The sequence below is a fragment of the Columba livia genome, chromosome 14, assembly GCF_036013475.1.
Source record: "Columba livia isolate bColLiv1 breed racing homer chromosome 14, bColLiv1.pat.W.v2, whole genome shotgun sequence".
NCBI lineage: Eukaryota > Metazoa > Chordata > Aves > Columbiformes > Columbidae > Columba > Columba livia.
Window position 1 is genome coordinate 15083256 of NC_088615.1, and position 21070 is coordinate 15104325.

General features: G+C 36.4%; 1 protein-coding gene across 2 annotated transcripts in view; it reads right to left on the reverse strand.

Annotated features, from left to right (window-relative positions):
• Positions 1-21070, reverse strand: part of RANBP17 (RAN binding protein 17) — a 148382-nt gene that overhangs the window by 47542 nt on the left and 79770 nt on the right. For both annotated transcript variants that reach the window (XM_065030106.1, XM_065030105.1), the window contains exons 16-19: positions 15972-16052; positions 10831-10894; positions 10636-10744; positions 6062-6165 (exon numbers count right to left, since the gene is read on the reverse strand). In XM_065030106.1, coding sequence (XP_064886178.1) covers positions 6062-6165; positions 10636-10744; positions 10831-10894; positions 15972-16052 — 358 coding nt within the window. The remainder of the gene's footprint in view (positions 1-6061; positions 6166-10635; positions 10745-10830; positions 10895-15971; positions 16053-21070) is intronic.

Consider the following 21070-nt stretch of genomic DNA (forward strand, 5'->3'; position numbering starts at 1 on the left):
CACCGTAATTGATTTTCACGTTAGCGCCGAGCAGATGGAGTAATAATCAGCCAATAATGGCCGCGTATCTGATTTTGATTCATTAGTTTAAATGGCTCGCTCTGTTTCTTTTTTTTTTTTTTTAATAAAAACCACAAAGATTCTTTGAACAGACAAGATTGCCACAAGTTTTATAGCGCTAACACTAGCAAAATGCTTAGGAAATGCTTTTGATTATTCAATATGCTATCCTAATGAATAATGCAAATTAAAACACAATATATGAATACCGTGTATTAAAGTTTAAAAGTGCTTCCTGTATTAATACATTTAAAGTAACAATAACAATAAAACGTTAATTTAAGCTTGTAATATTTTGAATGAAGTGTAAGACTAACTGATACTCATAATAAGCTACAATTAAGGTTGCACTGAGATTCTCATTGTACTGTTATTTTAACACTTTTTTTTTTTTTTAAAGTATTTTTTCAAGTTTGGTTTCTTCAAAAAGCAACTTTTCTTTTCCTTTTCTGTTTTCCCAGAAAAACATGCAAATCTCTACATTACCATCAGTTCTGAGATGAATTTCTTTTTTCCTTCTAATGCCTGAATGTGGTTTCAGAACCCTTCCACCTCAAATGCAGCCAAACATTTTGTACACAGATAATTAGCCCCCACTAAAAGGAAGTTTTCAGGATAATTAATAGACATCAATAAAACCCCAAAATTTAACAATATAACCAAAGTTCTCAGTTTACTTTGATTTAAACATTCTTTTTTGAAAATTAAGTAGTTTTAATAAATTTTATTTGTTTGTTGCAGGTGGGGTTTGCACTTTTTTTACCATAATAGAAGACCACAGAGCCTGGCAAAGAATCACAGAAGCATGGCAAAAAAAGGGTAAAGAGTTCTCTCTTTAAAACCAGAGTTTTCAATAATGTACCCCTGGGTGGTAACGGTGTAATATTTATAGTGTTTGGAAATATAAAAGGTAAGATTCACAGATTAATTTTAATTGATCACATAAAGAGCAAATTATGGTTGATGCCTAAACGTAATCTTACACGAGGGCTAATCTCTGCTTTTCGCATCCAGACCCAATAGTCCACCTGACTTGGATGGCACGCACATGTTTATCCAAGGATATACTGAGCTATCTGCAAACCACTGGTGCGGTTGCTAGGAGTAGTATTTGCATTTCCTTTCTGCCATGCATTGAAATGGCCTGAACTTGCAAGATGCTCAGAGGTCTCAACTCTCATTAACTTTAAAGGGACTCTGAAATCACTAGAGAGGAAGCATTCAATGCTGAGAAGACGCAATATAAAATTGTATGTTTATATTAATCTGTATTTTCATACTTGGTTGTGTTGTTTTGTCCACACAGAAAATAAGTGCTTAGCAGACATGGTGGCCAAAATGTAAAGAATTGAAAGAACTCATCAGCATCACTTTATACTTCTTTCTGAAAGGATACGGAGATGCAACAAGGAAGTGGAAATCTTCCAGATTTCATTTGGGTTCCTTTGGCCATTCCAGCCACAAAAAAGGGGCCGAGCGGGACTGCAGAGGTAGGGACGGGGCAGGGACCACAGGGACCCACGGCCCCGCACGACGTGAACTTGCCTTTGTTTGCAGATGCGCTGGGACAGCAGGAGCTCCCATCTCACTGTGCTCTGCACAACGCGGCTTAGAAAATAACCCATATTCCTCTAACATGCTTATTCCGTCTTTATAAAAACAACTGGTTGTAGGAAAACACTCTTTTGAAAAGATATTTAAGGAACAGTTTGGTTGTGAGACTTTAAAAACTACTAATAAAAGCTTATGTGCGTATTCTTTAAACTATAGTCCCAGGTTTTGGGGAACTTACACAAACACCAAGCAATTTCAGACACTATTTGACCTGGAATTCTAAAGAAAGGAGAACAACTACTACTCAAACTACATTTCTTGATGTTCTGTTCTTTAAGTTCAGGTGTTGTTATTAAAAAGCCCAAGCCATTTACAACACTGTTCTTAATAAATGACCTCAGTCTACAAGTCACCATAAGATTCTTGTTCTATAAGATCCCAGAAAACTTGGTGGTTTAGATATCCCTTGGAACTCAACTTTATAAAATAACACTGCCTATAGTTGGCAATGGCCAAACAGCCTATTTAATAGCCCACAGAATCTTGAGATCAGTCCTGATCCGCTTAGGTCACTGGTAAAAATACCTTTCAACTCTAACAGGTGCAAAAATCGCCCAGATTTCCTGCTTGCTTAAGTCACATTTAGTAAGAAAAAAACCCCAAAATGCTAAAATCCCAAGACAGACTAGTTTTAGCCCATTATGAGTTTTCAAATAGCCCTTATGACAAACAACACTATACACCTGGACATCTACTTTTTGTCTGTCACCCTGTGGGATTCGAAGGGCCTTGCAAACTTAACAGAGTAATTTGAAGAACACACAACCGAACACCAGCCCTTTCTGGGGCAAAGTGACAGTTAATAACAACACCAGCAACTGCAAAACGAGTCAGATGAGAAGTGAAGAACAATAAATACAAGAAACATTGCAAGAGGAGCTTGTCAGTGGCATGGGGCTTTATACATTGCTTTTCTTGCCAAAGAAACAATTTTGTTCAAATTTCTATTTTGAAATATTCTTCCCTGAATGTCAGGGATAGATTTACTTAAGATAAATTAAAGCAAAGCAATTTTTAAAAGAAATCCAGATTTTTTGTTTCAAAGTTCCAAAGAAGATTTTTCAACCTATTTTTCAAATGAAGGGAGGGGAAAATTTCAATATTGAGAGAGCAAACCCTACGACTTGCCAACATGTGCCAAGTGTCTGACTAACGCAATTTAAACCAGACGAGACGACTCACGCCACCCACCCCCAAAACAGGGCTTGTAATGGAAAGTCTGACAGACCCTTAACTACAGTGGCACTACTGGGTGCAGCTATAATATTACCCTCATAATTCTACTATATAATAACAACAAAGGAAAAAAAAGGTGAAGGGTCATTGCGCTTTGTCTTTAGAATTAAGATGGCTGTCTTCATCCTTACAGCATACTCTTAATTCTGGAGACACGTCTTAATAACCTCTAAATAGTTCCAACAAAAGAGCCGTGTCAGAGGAATGAGCAGGCCCCAAGGTGTTTCAACTGGAGTGTTTTCATCTGCCTTTATTGCTCTATCCCTCTCCAGAATTAAGGCAATAACCTGTGATAAATTATTCAGGAACTGCTACAGGGATCAAAGCAAAATCATTCTGTTAAAGTGCTGTTTGCAACATTTGGCACTTAGTGTGAAAACTTTTAATGTGTGCAAGCTGAAAATCAAGGATTTTAAATAATTTAACAGCATGGAGTTTCTACAAACCGGCTAAAGATAGCATGTTGCTATTTAACAGCTTTTTCCTCACATCCCTTTTTTCATGCGTTTCTAGCAAATCTGATGATGTCACAACTATAAACAAAGTGCTACTGAGATTCCGGCCACCCCGTCCATATATTACTTAACTGGATTGTCAAGAGAAACCTTGAAATTCCTAGGAGAAAATTAGCTGCGGTTTTAATACTGGACATTTTTTCATGTTAACGAAAAAATGGGAAGAAGGAACAACCCAAAACCAACAGCAAAAAGGAAAGCAAAGCGCATAATTACTTAAGCCATCCTCAATTATATTTGATCTCCCTGGAAAAGAAAGCTAAACATATGTTTTGTATGCAGATTTAATGATTACAAATGTATCTTAAAAAGAAAGGGCTCCCTTGTTGTGACTGTTTTTCAATGGTGTATTTCAGAAATATTAAAAAACAAAGAAACCCCTAGCCAGTTAGAAAGTCCTAGTAAAACCCACAAATTAAATGAATTTGGCAGTCCTGGACCATTTTCATAGTGATATTTTCACAGTGTCATCTCCCTGTGGATCGGAATACTAAGCATTTTATTGAAGAACTGAACTGTTTTTGTTTGCAGTACTTGCAAAATGAAGTACCTGAAAGCACTTTTGCATGTATTATTTATTCATCATGATAGAAAAATAGCTTTAACCTAATAAATTACGCTTAAGAGAATTTAGAGCAAAAGTTTTGTTTATGATAAAGCAACAGATTCAGTCCTTTATCAGTAGCTTAAAGCACCAAGTTTTCTTTATACAAATTAGACAGATGGTGCTTACAGTAGAATTTACTAAAGGTCTGTCACAACAAATGCAGCCAAGCTGCATATTTAATCACTGCAGAACCTTGTCTACCTGCAGCTGCCAACTGCTAATCCAATTTCCCTGATAAATGTGGCAAGAGACACGATCAGCAATAAAGAGCATCTAACTCCATTTTCCTGCAGGGCGTCTTTTGATGAACATTTAGGACGGAAGCGGGAGTGCACTGTGTGGCCCTGCCTGGTGGCAGCTGCATGCATTCTGAAGACACAGTTCTCAGGTTACTCACTTAATTCTGCCACTATCATTATGTTGCTATTGATCTCAGTAGCTCTTGTCTACACAGCATTACTCTAGATGAAGCTGAATCAGGCAGTTATCATGCATCAAACTTGCTCAAAAGCCTGGAGATTTCCCCTTAATTACTTGTGATTTTATTTGCAAATACCGTTAAAGTGTAATCAAGCAGTCACTTTCCAGGGTCGTTAAGAACTTGCTAGTTTAGGAATATATCACTGGCACTCCATTAAAATTTCTCTACTAAGGTGGTGTCAAGCAAACCAGACAGGACAATGGCAAAATTATTTTAATAAACTGAATCCTCACATGCCACAAATACAGTTTCCTATAGAGAGGGTGCTGCTATCAAATGACCTAATTGTTCTGATTTTTAGGATCTGTAACTTGAAAATATGAGAGGTGAATCCAAGACAGATGAACTGCATCTGAATTGTGCCTATTTAATAAATGAAAAGTTATTAAAACTAAATACATAAAGCAACAACAAATGAGGAAGCTAGAATTAAGTAATTGTTGAAATAGCTTTAAGTTCTATTTAAAAAAATATTAAGCTTAATTCAAGCTATCATTTTGAATTGTGCATCTTCTGGTAATGTCAGAGATGTACTCAGACAAGTTATTTACTAAATCTTTCTAGCATAGCTGTTATTTTCTTATGAAAGGAAGTGGATAAATACGATGACGTAGTATTTAAGTTTCCATCACATTGCAAATTAAAAATTACTGTTAAGGTTTCTTCGAAATTACCCTGTGTAGCTACAGCAAGCGCTCCAGTGTGTATTGTTAACTATTTATTCAGTGACGGGAGAAGGGGATCTCTTTAATGCAATAGTGCTCTAATATATTATCATTCCTGATGATGCAGCTTCTATCTAGCAAGTCTTTTCCTTCCCTAAAATATACTGTTGTTTTGACACAAACAGCTTGCTACACTTAAGGATTTTACTAATAAAACATAATGTTGTGTTAGATATTATGACTGTTGCCACAGCTGAACTGACTTGTCAAATCAATCCTAATATGGCTCCCACAGGCACATAAAAACCTTATTTAGCTATCAGTTATCCTAATCACTTTGTTCAGTTTAAGGGTGCAATACTTCAAGACCAGTTCCTATTTATACATATATGCCCAGCCATTTAATAAAGTCCTGATTTATATAATAAATTCTTGTTTGAAAAAATACTTTAAAGCAGCAGTGTTTTATCAAGTGTGTTACAACATGTCTCCTCATACCCCCAAATAAATATGTTAATATACACAAACAGGATACTTGCATGGCAAAGGGGAATATTACACACGAAAGAGATAAGCTATCACTGGAGACAGATTTGTCGCTTTGATTATAAATGGGGATCAAATGGGGTCACCAGATATGCAAAGTACCGAAAAATCCCAAGGCCTTTATAAAAATCTTTGTACAAAGTTTATTTAGGATAGTCATTTGTAGTGTTTGTTTTTCTACTGTCTACATTCCTAAATATATATATGTATACAGGCATAAATATAAGAATACATGCCAAGAGAGACAGAAGACAGGACAAGCTTGTTGTTAAATGCTTGCCCCACTATTAGTTTTTCCCATCAATAATTTGTTTCCCCATAATTGAAATAAACCTACCTTTGCTTCTTCTTGTTCAAAACTACTGTTGAATATCCGAGTCACACTTTCAAACGAAACTGTGAGGGGGAACATGAAATTCTCAAACTCTTCTTCATCTTCACCTACAGGAAAAGAAACCAAAACAGCAAAAGCATCACATAATATTGAGGCTTGTTTGGCAGGGTCAGTCTCTTCAGCTTTTATAGAAAGGTCTCACTGACATAATCAGAACTTTCATATAACCTACAGGAATAAAAATCTGAGGTTTGACATATTTTTACTGAGCTATAAACAAAGACAAATTGTTGATCGCAAACAACTTGTATCTGAGGCTGGCACATCTCTGCTTTTCACATCTGTCTCCTTTTCATATTTCTGTTTTCTCTGTTAAGCTGACAGCATTTTTTCAGTACCCTAGAAGAATATTCACATAAGAAAGTCAAGACTCAACAGTCAAAAAACGTTAAATTTAAAACAGCAATGACAAATTAGAGCCTTTCACGTGTGTAGTTTGTAGTATGATGTTTAAATCACTAACATTTATGATCATATGCTATTTTTTTTTGCTACCTCCTGCCTATTTAGTATACGGAATGAAGCTGCCATGGAGAAACATCTGGAGTGTGTTGGAGTTATTTGTATAACACTATTGCCTCATTTTTTTCAGGTGTGAATTTAGAGTAAAAGAACCAAGATATTGTGGTAGGGTAGGGAAAAAAAAGATTGTCTCATTTAGATAACCGGGAAGTCTGGATTGTTTTTGTCATGATGCTGAACAAGTAACTCTAAACAACAACAACTTCTTAGAAATGGCAATTTGCTTGAGGATTGGTACTCACACTACTTATCTGTGGGCCCTTAATGAGGGCAGCTTGCCTCTCGCATGCAGATTCCCCTCGAGAGTAATTCAGAGTAGGAACTTAATTTATGTTCTTTAAAGAGCTCTTTGCTATAGGGCTTCCCTCCCTCTTCAGCAGCAAAGTCTGGCAAACTAAGTTGCAACTGAGGTTAGGAGTTAGGAGGAGTCTTTTGTGTGCCAAACTGGTTGTGCAGAATTAGGCTGAGCTTTACAGTTTAGCTTCTACACTTCACATACCCACCTGTAAAATGGGCCTAATTTCAGCCTCTTGTCCCTAGGGATACTGTGCAGACCCCATCACTCACCCCAGTGCAACAGTAAAAGGCCAGGAAAAACAGTCACAATAGAAAGCAAAGCGTGGACTAACACTTAAATCCAGATTGACAACGCACACACACAAAAAAAATCAAAATACCCAGTAGCTCCTCATTAAGCTAGGATGACACATCTTCTGAACAGAAAGAGGCAAATATCCTCTGAGAGGAATAATTGTGATCCTGCAATTAAAACGGCCTCCTAACAATGTAAATATTTACAACGGAGAGGGAAAGCAAACTGCAGAGGCAATCCTAATGATGGCGTTTCCTCAGTTCTGAATACTTCCCCTCGTGACCTGAACTGCTACCTGTACCACAGGCCTTTGTGCCCAGTTTTCCACATTTTTTTAAAAGCAAAGGAAATACTTTCAGTAAATTACTGCTACTGCACTGCTCAGCCCCAGTTACACACACTTCAAATCACAATCCATGCTCAAGAACTTTCTTATAGGAGCGAAGTAAAGGGCCAAATCTGGGATGTGCATCCTGTTCCAACAAGTACGAGTTTCTCTGCTCCCAATCTCTTTGCTTGATCAGTGTCGGCTTCCTCTTACCCTCCTAGAAGCTAAACTATTTCTATATGCATTGCGTATCCTAATGCTTTTCTCCTTTTAATTGCTTATCACATTTTCCCCAGAGCATAAAAAAAATAAAAAGATCAATCCTTTAGGAAAATCCCAGTTCTGGTATTGTCCCATGCCAGTGTAGAGTCTCACGAAGTCATTCGGATTCTGCCTTATGCAACATCAGGGCTCACTGGCTATTTATAGAGTTCTCCGGAGAAATGTGAATTATCACGACATAGCAAAAGTAAGAGTTCACTTCTTCTAGAGTGCTGTGTATCATTAGAAGAGGAACTCCACAAAGATACTATATACACAGCCAAATTCAAGACGAAGCCTTCCTAAAGGTAGACTCTCAAGCATACTTTTTAAGAAGTTGAGAAGACCAAAGAACTGCTAGAATGTCCAATGCTGATTGGGACCAACACTTGGATGACCAACCAACTCATTCTGTAAACAGGGTAAGGGGAAATCTTATGTACTATTTCTGTTTAAAACTTCAGCATAGGCAATGAAGAAAGAATATACTATTAGTATCCTATACAGTATTGCCCTATTAATAAAATAGTTTATAAGTTTTAGAAAGGAAACACAAATTACTGCCTTTACACGTCTTTCGCATTCCTGTACAAGCCACATTCAGATCCCAGGAATAGTACAGGATTAATAAGGAAGAAACTATCCTAAACAAATCTACCATGGTAAACTGTTCATTTCCTAATGCAAACTATGTGTACACATCCTTACGATGTCATTTGAAAGAAAAGAGAAGCCTCACGTGTAAATTCTGGCAGATCTGCGTGTGGGTTACAGCAGCAGTGATTGAAACCTGCCTCACTTGGTGAGGTTGGGCATGGAGCACGAGCACAGACACCTGGTAACGCAGGACCCTGACAAATCATGCCAAATACCTCCTGAGCCTATTTTATACAGCTTAGATCTATTCCTTTTGGTAGTGCAAAAGAAAAAGTAATTAAAATTTATTAATCCTAGTAAAAACTTTGATTTAAACCTAACTTTTACAGATGTTCTTGTATTAGTTTTGGTTACTATAACTTCACACTAAAGAATATTCAATTTACTTTAGAAATTTTGGACAAAATATTGCAATTCTAAATGCCAAAAAAATATTTACAACTCAATCTGGGGCACATAGGGGATTCAGTGCCTAATTATATTCATATAAGGTTAAAGTAATTCAACAGAAGCCAAAGTGCATTTTGAAGCAAATACCAATTAATACATTGCTGATTTTTTCCTACTACAATTAACTTTTGCCAGTCATTCCAACATTACATTGTTTAAAATATTAATATTCTGAATTTATTGTACTTAAGTAATCTCCAAAAATATTTCTACATCAAACAAATACTTAAAACCACAACCACCAATAAAATACATTTAAATTTTGGGTTCCATGCAAATCGTTTATTGTTCAAATAAAATGATTATATATAAGTTCTTTGTATAATTTGAAAAAAACAAAAATGACAGTCGGTACAATGCATTTTAGTCTAAAAACACCCGTTTGCATAGTTGAATTCATCAGGTAAGAATGCTGCCCTTTAATGCTTGCACAAACACGCAGAAAGGACGGCTTGTATATGCCTTACTTTCAAAATTTGCACCCTAAAACACGATTTGTACCTGTTTGTGTCTCTAGGTGTGCTTTTCTACCAGTTCAAGCCCAAATTTATTCCACTAGGGACACAAAGGACAATAGACCAAACACTGATGTTTGTTTTTCCCCTATATTCCTAATCACTTAAGATCTTGTAGAGCTTTTAAACAGAGGAATCACAACGACCTCTATCAGCTTGCAGCCTGTTTTAAGTCACGTGCCTGAATTTTGCCTGACATATATTTGCACAACCTCTGCTTAGAGATTAATTTTTAGCACCTGTGAGCTTGTGTTTACCAAGTCCTTTTCTTTTTTTTTCCCCCCGTAGGAAAAGTTACTGAAACTGCATGTGTAACCCATTTTATATTAGAAAATGTGCCTATTGCTTATGTGATACAACACTGAGGCAGTGCTGAACACAGTTTAACTGCAAGGGAGGCAGGTCCAGCTCACAGTTGCCATTTTTTAAGAAAATGCTGATGAATGTGGTTCGGTCTTGCCACAAAATTGACTGTTTCCAGCTCTGCTCAGCAGTAGCCAGTACAGGCACCCATCGTCACCAAGGACAGAAACAACCACCGTTGCCTATGACAGTGTCAATCTCTTCTGCACACACGTTGCCTGGTTAAGTCCTTGTGTGAGAGCTGGAAATCAGGACACAAAAGTATTGCTAAGGGCAGCGAGTAGATTCAAAGTGACTGAACCCTTCATCACATCTCCCTATTAAAGCATGCACGTGGTTTTACAGGTGTCTAACCTCTCTCATTTCCAAGGGACAGCTCAAAAGGTAAGCCCAAGTGCAGGCTTAAGTATTGCTGGTTGAATTGCAGAGCTCTTGTCAATGTTTGTTAAAACTCAGAGTCCTTGTATATTGGGAACTTGTCTGAAGAGGTGAAATAAAAAACCTACTGTAAGCTGGAAGGTTCTGGCATAATCAGGATCTCGCCTAGAAATGCAAAACGCTTACTCAGGTAAGTTCTCATAGTTAATACAAAAAATGCTTCTGTGCAAAAAGTCGGCTCATCCTGCTTATTTCTCCAACAGAAGACAACAAATGAATACAGGTTTATTGCTTAATGCCATAATCTCAGAAGTTGATAGGCAGTGATTCAAATACCAACTATAACATACTGTACAATTAAGCTGCGGTTTGATTGACTGATTAACGTTGAAAAAACATAGTATTACACAGAACAGTGAGGTGTCTCAGGGACATGGGAGGACGACCTTACCTAAATCTACCATGAGCAGCCGCGTGAGCGCCGTGTAGAACACCGTCCGGCACCGCAGGTCACTGAGCCTGCACTCACCACCGACGCCCAGGAAAGGGAAGTGCTTACTCTGGTCAAACAGAAGCGTATGAAAAGTTAAAGTGTTCTACGAAACGTACTACACACAATGTTTGTTACCATAATAAGAAAACTTACTGTGTGATTCTGAAGCATGAATTTCACAGCCTCTATTTTCACAAGCCTTTTCAGGAGACCATAAGTAGCAGGTGTTAAGGAAAAATCAGCCTTGCAGCATCACAATTACATTATCAGGTTGTACAAGCTCTCGAGAATTTTTAGTGAGTAAAAAATTCTAACTGAAGCAACAACAAATGTATGTAAAAAAATCTGAATTTCATCTCGAAATTTATGTCCCAGAGATGTTCTTTAGAACATTAAAGACCAGAATCTATTATTAATTAAAGAAATTACTTTGCATGGCATATATTCTAGTCACAAAAGAGATGAATGAACTAAGTGACTTTTATAATTAAATGGGGATTTTCTGATAATAAATGGCACTGTTTTTTTTTTTCCCAGATAGACCAATGTCATCTGCATGTTTTTTTTTTTTTTAAGAAATAAGAGGTTTTGCAACTGCCTGTGTTGAAGAAGACTGGCACTTGGCAATGGGGCTGGCAGCAGCTCTGAGCAGCTCTGAAGTAATGGCCTCAAAATCAGAGGTGATCTTCCAGACCCACCAAAAATCACATTTAATTTGTTTCAGTTACAACAGAAAAAAATACACCTCGTACATACTAAGTGATTTTAAACACCTAACCAAAATATTTTCAGATATGTAAGAACTGAACGAAAATTTCTAGGAACATAAAGAGTCTCAGAGCCAGAGCGAAGGCCATTAGAAGGTGGTGTAGCTGGGAATTTTGGATGTATCTACAGATATTTCCACTGAAATCCCCATTTCCTCAACCTTATAAAACACAAAGCCAATCTAATTGACTAGGCTAAGCATGAACTAAGCACGAAGGGCTCCAGTCGATCCACCGCACTGTGCTGAGGTGGGATAAGCTTGAGTCCATTTGCACCTCCTTGTCCCCAAAGGCTCTCAGGGAGACACACGCTAAATGACACAGCAACATATTTCCCGGACTCTATTTATTCTACTGGTGGCATATTCTGGCATGACTTATTAGGCAGTTACACCTGATGAAATGTAGTATTTTTCTTAAGGTTTCTTTTAAGAAACATGAGAGATCATATTAAGTCAAAACCTGAGTTTGCAAAAACTATGTTCCAGAAGACCTTAATGGTCAGATGGTTAAGACTGGTTTCACAACATGAATCCTTTCCTAACTATGAGCATTGTTAATAACACGAGCACACACTAATTCCCTGTATCGAATGATTCGAACATTTGGGCTGGGCAAAGGAGATAATCCTGTGTATTCCAGAAAGAGCCATGATGACATCTTGGTGAGCTTTATTAGAGAAGGAATCGCTGTCCCGAGGGATGTTTGCAAAAAAGGTGCCAGAGAACGGCCAAAGGAACAGCCTGGACTTTCCGACTCCTGCTTCTCCTTCGCTTGAGATAAAATTGCTGCATGACTTTCCACAAGTCAGTTAAATTTCACTGTCTCAGTTCCGCATCCATAAAATGGGATATAAAAGGCTTTGTGGTATCCAAATATACTAATACACTTTTTAAGGAATGCCATAGAAAAAATTAAACCCCAGAAACACTTATTGGCATTGACAGTATCAAATGAATGAAATGACTTACAGGCCTGTACATTCTACAATGAATACTATAAAACCAGGACTCGTTAGTTTACCAAACACTGTTGTTCTCTGGCACTGAAATTCTTTAAGAAATAATTAGTACGACTGCATAACTTTAGACTGTACAGCAGTGCCTACAGTCCTGTACAAACACAGAAGATCTTACAAACCACTGCCCATATAACACTTAGTATTGTTACTATTTTTTTTCAGTCCTTGCTGCTTGCTTCACTCTGCCATTCCTGCACATAATTGATTGAAGAGCTTGATTACTTTTATGGGAACAAACAATTTCCCTTTTCATTTTAAATGGATTAAATTCTTTTTAAACAGTTAAAATTGTAAGAATAGATTTTATAGCTGCTATTAGAAAACCTCCTAATCCAGTTTTAAGATTATGTTCCTTTGTCAATCTGTAACAATTGATATAGCATTAGCTGGTTTTATATTGCAAAGCTACATAGTTTTCTTTTTTTCTCTGTTACAAGGGAGAGCCTTTCATAACATAAAGCTAACAAAGACACGGATAAAGAATTTTTGAGAGACTATAAATATCTTACCCAAAGTTATTGTACAAAACAACAATGAAACTGTAGTGATTTTGCTACCAAAATATACAGTGGAAAAGTTAATTATTAGAAAGAACTAAATGTGCATGAGGGAGCACTATGGCTTCAAAGACATAAAGGAATGACTAACATATTCCATTATGTAAATGAATTCAAAGATATTTCACGACTGATCAGCTAGGAGGGACATAATGATTTATAATTCAAATAACTGAGCTTTGAAATCAAATTGGGCTAATATATTTCGAAATATGCAAACCTGGAATAATTGTGAAAGTAATGTAAACCATGACACCACCTCCACTCATTTGTTGCCTTTGTTGTTAATACTGTCTCATGTTTTTTCTTCCCACCCCATTTTACAGTATAGTTGCTGGAATTAAGGTATGCTTTTAATTCTAGATTATCCTTTGGAAAAAAGATACTTATCCATATAAAAAAAAGAAAAATACCAATTTCTATGACGTATAGAAGCTGATTGACGTAAAGCACTGAAATTAAATAAATTATTATTTTAACCTTTCAGGCTAGCCACAATTTAATCTATATCAAATACTGAAAATTGATCCACTGGATCCAGCATCTTAACAATACACTATTTCTTTCAAAGCAATATATACTTAATGCCTTTAAAAAAACCCCTAATATAATGTGAAAAGGCCAAAGTTTGCAATGCCAGGAAGTAGTTATAAACTACTTCATATGTTTGAAATAAAAAGTACTTCAGTATTATTATTAAAAAAAAACTATTGGTAGAGTTTTTATAGGAAAAAAATACATATCTTTAAAAGCCAAAATGACCAGTGAAATTGGGTTGTACATCATTTTCTGGGAAAAAGGAAAAACAGCCTCGACAGGTGTAATTTATCATTTTTCTGATTTAATACCAAATAAATATATTAAAATAATAAAAAGAATCCTGAAATCCTCAAAATTTGTAGTGATAAATAGCCCTCCCAGTCTTTATTGCATTATGCCTACTAACAGAAATATTGCATGGTGGATTTTGCCAGACAAGGACGATTATTTTCCAATAAAAAGTTGCATATTAAATTCCAGCACAAAAGTGGGTGTCTAATACTTTTGAAATCTTTTATGGTTTGCCAGGGAACACAATTTTAAACTTAACTAATACAACATCGCGGTGAAGTGAACCAGCATTAAAGCTTTGTACAACCCCACCCATCTAAGCTACTGTTCTCGGCATTTTTGTTTGAAGTATTTCCATCCAAAAGCCATTGAATGCATTTTCGCTATTTATGTTATTCGTTAATCTCTCTATTTACTAGTTTTTAACCATTTCACATGGATGTTTCAGATGTATATTTATGCAGGCAGTGCTGCTTTACATCCTGACTATGCAGGGGGCCCTGCAACTGCTCTTGCAACATTTCACAAGTTCCTGCAAAGAAAAACCCCACAATTTCATCACAAATCTACTCTTGTAGAGAACTTAGGTTGTTAAGTATGTACTTTTTAATCCTTTCTAGGTCCTGATATTATTTACCTATTTCATGAGCAGAAACTCATTTACTGCAAATATATTTTCAAACCTCAAACTATGCAGACATTCCAGCCTTTTAAAAGTATTATTGGCACCAATGGTTTATGCTGACCCTCATTTCTGAGAGCTACCACATGAACAGATGCCTTTGAAAGCCTCCACAAGACGTGAAATGCTGGATGCTTGTTGGCTTCAATAGTAATACGAGGCTGATTATTTCAGCAAGTATACGTACATAAGTAAATAAGCAAGGACTTATAAGTTCGGTGCACTATGTTAAATTTCTTGGTTATTTTGGAAGTGTTTTGAAACCTAGTGAAGCAATAAGTATATAGTATAAAAGAGGAGAGAGCTCGTTAGTCTCTCCATAAATCTTATCAATGAAAGAAATGTCTCCCTTCTGTTTTTGTCAAATTCCTTAGTAATGTTTCATTTTCAAGTCCTTTCCAGTCCTGTTTCTGTGATGCCATGAGACCATAAACACACGCATATTTAAAATATCAAGTTAGCCGCTTAATGGTATTTCAAGTAAACATATAGAAGTACACATTGTATGATTTTCATTAAACAAAATTCACTTACAGAATGTGGAAACCCACACTCATCTTTCAACCCAAGGAAATATATTAAAGTTCTTCTTATACGATTAGAGTTCTATGGAGAAATAAAATGATACCAGTTGTCATATTCCAGGTGCCTTCCCCTCTGCTTGTCTAACAATCTTCTCTAGAAAATTACTGAAAGGTTGTTTTTATTTTAAAATAGAGAAGGATTTCTATATTGCATGTTTTCATGAGCTCTGGTGGTTTATTATCTGTCATATACCTTTAAAGATTGTGTCACATCAAAACCAGGTACTATATATATATTTTTTTTTTAAATCTTCTTGCTCAATTGACTGAAAATTCAAAGAGCAAACATCCTTCTCCAGCTTATAAGTGAATTTAGGATAAGATGCACAATGTTTGCAGTGGATAGCAAGTTAGCAACCATGATTTAGGTAAGAATTTCACAAAACTCCTTGAGCCCAGACAAAAATTCACATGCAAAAATCCCACATGATACAGTGAGGAGCTTAGAATTGGGCAACAATGAAACACGTCAAGAGGCTTGTGCTTTAAATCTAATGTGTGCTTCATGTCTTAACTAACCCATTCTCAAAGTAAAACCAGTCCTGTTCTCAACTGCTACCAGAATCAATCCTCAATATTGTTGATTCATGAGTGGTATTGACTTCAAGAATACTAGGAAGGGGACAGACAACCATAAGCAACTCGTTATGAGTTCTCTTTTGTTGATAAAAAGTAGGTGGAAATAAGCACCCCTTTTAAAATATGTGCACAGAAAACGATAAACCAAGAAGAATAAATATTAATAACCTAATTGTTTAAAAATGTGCCATATTAAACAATAAAAAACACATATTAATTTTTACCTTAATATTTTCAAATAATACATTATGGCATATACAATAAAAAGGATATCCAACAGAAATGTCATTTAGAAACTGAAGAGTTCTTGAAATCACGGGCTCACATCTTCCCTGGTATTTAAGATTTGTAACACTAGAATAAAAACAAAGAAACCAAACCAAACAAGAGTGAGATTTTGTAACACATTTTCCTCTTTTTGACAAGTGCAGTGCAAAAGCTCAGAGTAGCAGTGCATTGTACTATAACTGTATTTCTGTCATGTCTTAGGATTTTCCATTTGTGAGACAGAAAAGCTACAAAAACATGCCATTCTTTTTCCTGAACATGGGATTAAAACATTTTTCTAATACTGTAAGAAATATATTCATTTTTTAAAAAATCCATCATCTGTCATATTGAAATAAATTATCTGAAGCTTACCCCTACTTGTATCTATCTTTTCAACACAATATCTGGACACTTAACTTCTGTAGTATTTATCTGCTCAATTCTTCACAAGATAAAAACCAAACTCTTACAAATTCCCTATGAAAATTTTCATAAGAGAAACAGGGCACAGAAAAACTAAGGGCCAATTTACAGAGCTACTGATAAACTCAATTCCCAATAAAACTCTACCAAAAGTTCTGGTACTAATCCCTATTTTTCCTCTTCTCTACACCAAACACTTTAGTGAAGGCAAGATACATGGGAGATACTGCATTTCCCTAATTGGAGGCCCTCTCAGTGCATTTAGAAAGCACACTCTGATTAATGAACCAATGCATAAATTATGATATAGGATAACACCAGACCTATTATCAATCCTTGGGGAACACTACATAAAACAACTTTCCATTTTTGAAAGCAAACTCTTATAGTACACCTTTCAGTGGTATAGGGCAGCTAACACCAGAGATAGAACAGAACCATTTTGGCTGGAAGAGACCTTCAAGATCATTGAGTCCAACCATAACTTAACTCTAGCACTAAACCATGTCCCTGGGAATCCTGTCTAAACGCCTTTTAAACCCCTCCAGGGATGGTGACTCCATCACTGCCCTGGGCAGCCTGTTCCAAAGACTGATAACCCTTTCCATGAGAAATTTTTCCCTTGATGATGACTTGCTCTACCACCTTTTCCATAGGTTCTGTGTGAGACACAGAGCACAGAGCTGGGACCTTCTACAGCTTCTTCTGTTCTGGGATGCAGTCAGTGACCTGGGATGGAATCTGGGGTGTTCTACTAGATGTATTAGGAGGTGAAGAGGTGGCAGTAGCTTTCAGATGAAAACAGTAAATCAAAGCCAGTAAAGCAAAGGAATGTATTTTTTTTTTTCAAACGAGTGGTTACAACAATAAGTTGAGAGTCACTGATCTTGTATTGGTCTTTTCCTAGTTTGTTTATGAGAAGGTCCTGTAGGCCAGCACCAACAATCTTACTGACTCCAAACGTCTGCTGCTTACTGTTCCTGTTGGAAACTCCAGCCAGTGAGTCCAAGAAGAAATTACACCCACACTCCCCAAGTAGCCCAAATGCATTTATCACTTAATTATACACTGACTCCTAGTAACTTTTTCAAGTACTCCTTTGAGAATCCAAGCTGGTCTGGTCAGCCTAGAACAAGTTGCACCCTCTCAAATTCCCTTTTTTGAAGACACATACTATGCCCTGCTCTTCTGGGACACCCACCATCACCCTTAATTGCTTAAAAAGGCAAAAGAAAGTTGAATGTCCCTCCTTCCTCCAGACAGAGAGATTCACAGCAGAGTTTCTGATACTGGATTCATCTAGAGAAACAAAAATCAGGCCATCACAGCCTGTTAAAAACAGCCAAATAAAACACAGCCTAATTAAACACAGCTTAATAAAAAGGCAGCATAGCTCCCTGGCTCAGAAGCCCTGCACCTATTCCTGATGGTGACATCACATTGCTGGGGTGAATCTCAAACTACCCTGTGATCCAGAGTAAGTCACTTCAGATTCGTATGCCTCAGTTTCCTTGTCTGTAGAACATGCTTTAAGCATTGAAAGACCACGATGTAGGAGATAAAATCAGTACTAGCTATTTATACCATAAGGTAATAGGATTTCAATTTTGTGAACACACATCTTGAAGAATAGATGTTAAATGCCTTAAAATCAGCATTGATTATTGCTTTTACATCTTCACAGACTAAGGAATGCACTATACCACATAAACTAAATCTCTTTTTCAGGAAGTTATAAACTCAAGAATACAGTTTAAAGCATTTAACTGTTTTGTATTATTTGCTCAGGAAAAGGCAAATAACAAGGCAATTGCCAAAGCAGTATTCCTCAGTTTAGCTTTACAAACAAACATTGATTTACTTTATAAAATCTCTATGAAGAGCTACAGAGGTTCAGATTGCCTTAAAGAAATAGCCCACTCTAGCAAGTCCATAATTCACAGTTCATCCCTACTATGGGGAGTTCTGGAGATGTTTATAGTTGCACTAAATCCTTAACAAGTATATACCATACAAAGCAATAAAAATGAATTTGGACTACCCAGATTTGACATCAATATCAAAATCTTAAAAAGGCTATTTTGCAAAAGAGCAAAATCTTTGTCCTTCGGTAGCCATTTAAAGAAAATAAGAAGTCACTGTGACACCCTAAAGAGAAAATTAAGAGAAAATTAAAACTGCATAACGAAGGCTCTCCTTCCAACATTCAGGTACTTTTGTATACACCTATTCTTTTAGTTCATGGTTGTATTTGGATGCTGAAAGATGAAGTAATAAAATAAAAGCCAGAAAATACTCGTGAGTGAACAGAGGCTGAAAAACTTCAATTATAATCATAGCAATTCCCATTTCTGTTTCTGTGTTATCAATATCAGGCAAGATGAAAGACACATAAAATGTAATATTCTAAGAAACATCTACAAAACATTATAAGTAGCTAAGAAAATGTGTGAAGATCTACCTCATAACACAAAAGCAGTTTTCCACTATGTAGGAAGAGAAGCCAAGGAATGAAAGAGAAGAAAACTTTACAGCTCTCAGAGAAATCATGGCAAGATAGCACTGAAATCCAAGTGCTAGTGTTCCTGCTGCTTCATCTCTCAAGTGGCTTATTATAGATTTAAAATATGAACTAAATGAAACAGAGTCAAAGAAACTAACCATCAAGTTTCAGATGAGACACAGAAAGTAAGAGCTTCATCAAAAGCTATGCCAATACCAAATTCACCAAAACATGGTCGATAAGCACTGAACACATTTTAAAGGCAAGTACAAAAAGTGGAATTTAAAAAAATGGCAGAATATTTCCAATTCTGGTAACAATATCAGTATCAAAATACAGAACTACACACACAAACACAAAACCAGAAAAGCAACAGTAACACTCATCCACTCTGAAAAGCTACGAGAATTTAAACATTTTAAGTGAAACAGCATTAAGAATCCAGTACAGTTTCAAACATTTGTTTTTAGTTTGCCTTTAGTAAGAAGATGAGAAGAAACCCTTAGCTTCTAAAAGGCTTTCCAACCTCCAAACCTTCCAGTTTCCTGTGAGACTTCATCTGTCACCACAACTGTTTCCTAACACAGCTCCATCAGACCCCGAACAGCTCTTCCCTTAGTACAGCGACTTAAAGTATTATTCTAAGAGGCTGTGTATTTTTAACATAAAATCTAGAAAGGGAAGATAAAAAAAGATTACACACTCCAATTTACAGTTCTCTGGGAACAGGGTTACCACAGCATCCACAGAGGAACAGAAATTCTTCGCGTGTTCTAACTCATGATGATACTTGGCCGGGTAAAGAATGAAGGCAAAGATATCCACTTCCAGCCTCTTCAATCCATTTCATGACCTTTTTTTCCCCCCGTACTAGTCTATTGTCCTTTATTTCCTGTCCTCAGCTTAGGGAATCTGGTAAACCACGAAGAAACACTCATAAAAGATAAGTTGCCAGCAGCCAGAAGAGAAGACAAGCGCTGTAAACCACCAAGTTTGGGTGTGGTGGTTTCCCTGGTTGGTTGGTTGTTTTTTATTAATGTTTTGTTTTTAAATAATTAAAGCAGAGAGTAAAAAACCTTTTAAACTTATATAAGGACAACATGAATTGGAAAGCCTGAACTGTGTAAATGTAGGAATAGTCTCGGATCAAGGCTGTAACAATTAGGCTTATATTATAAAAATCATAAAGATTTAAAAAATTATACATTTTAAACAAAACTTTCCAAGTTGCTTAAGATGTGTGCTATCCAATTCCCATTAATGTGCAAGAAAAACGGGCATCCAAATCTCCTAAAAAGACGCTGAAAATCTCTTCCTTATGTGGTGCTTAAGTTTCAGTCATACCAGATAGCAATTTGTTGGCAAGAAAGCTCTGTACAGTCATGTTTTGATTGTTTCTTGCAGATTATCATCATTTACAATGAAAGCTCTCTGTGGCTCAATGACAGTGATTGGATATATACTTTTCATTAGATCTGAACAAAGGTGAATAGTTAAAAAAATGCACATTGTCGTGAATAAAAGTGCCAAGTGTTAGTTTGCTATGATTCATGGAGTCATATCAGTATGAGTGTTCAGAAAAATATTTGGGGATCCAGAGTTTTTATACTTATGTATTACTTAAATGTTGTCACACAGAAAATATCCCCTTCTATGCATATGTGCATCCACCATAGTGAAATAATTTCAACAGTAAAAATAAAAAAGGTAAAAAGCATACAAGAGCAACATTTGGATATGCATATTTTAGTAATATTTCAGTTATTTTATCATGATCAAAAATAATAAATATTTCAGTAAATATGTTGTAAATCTACCTCATGATAAATCCCTTCCACATGAATTTGATGATAACTGAAAAGAACCAGAAGAGGTTCACAAAGACTAAGTGAAGAAAAGGAAAGGTCCTTGTAGCCAGCTTGAATACAAGACGCTTTCAGCCAAACGCCCAGGACAGGCTCAAGGAGCAGATGGAACAAAAATTACTCCAGTCTCCAGGTAGCTATTACTCCATTACTCCAGGTAGCTACTGCTCAAAGGGTGAGCAGTGGAAGGAGAGGACTGCTACTGGTTGTAAGCACACTGCCTCACGAGTCCTGGCCTGGATCCACTTCCCAGTAGGCCAAGAGGTGTAAAACCATCAGATCAGGCTTTTGGGGGAAGAAGCAGGAGCAAA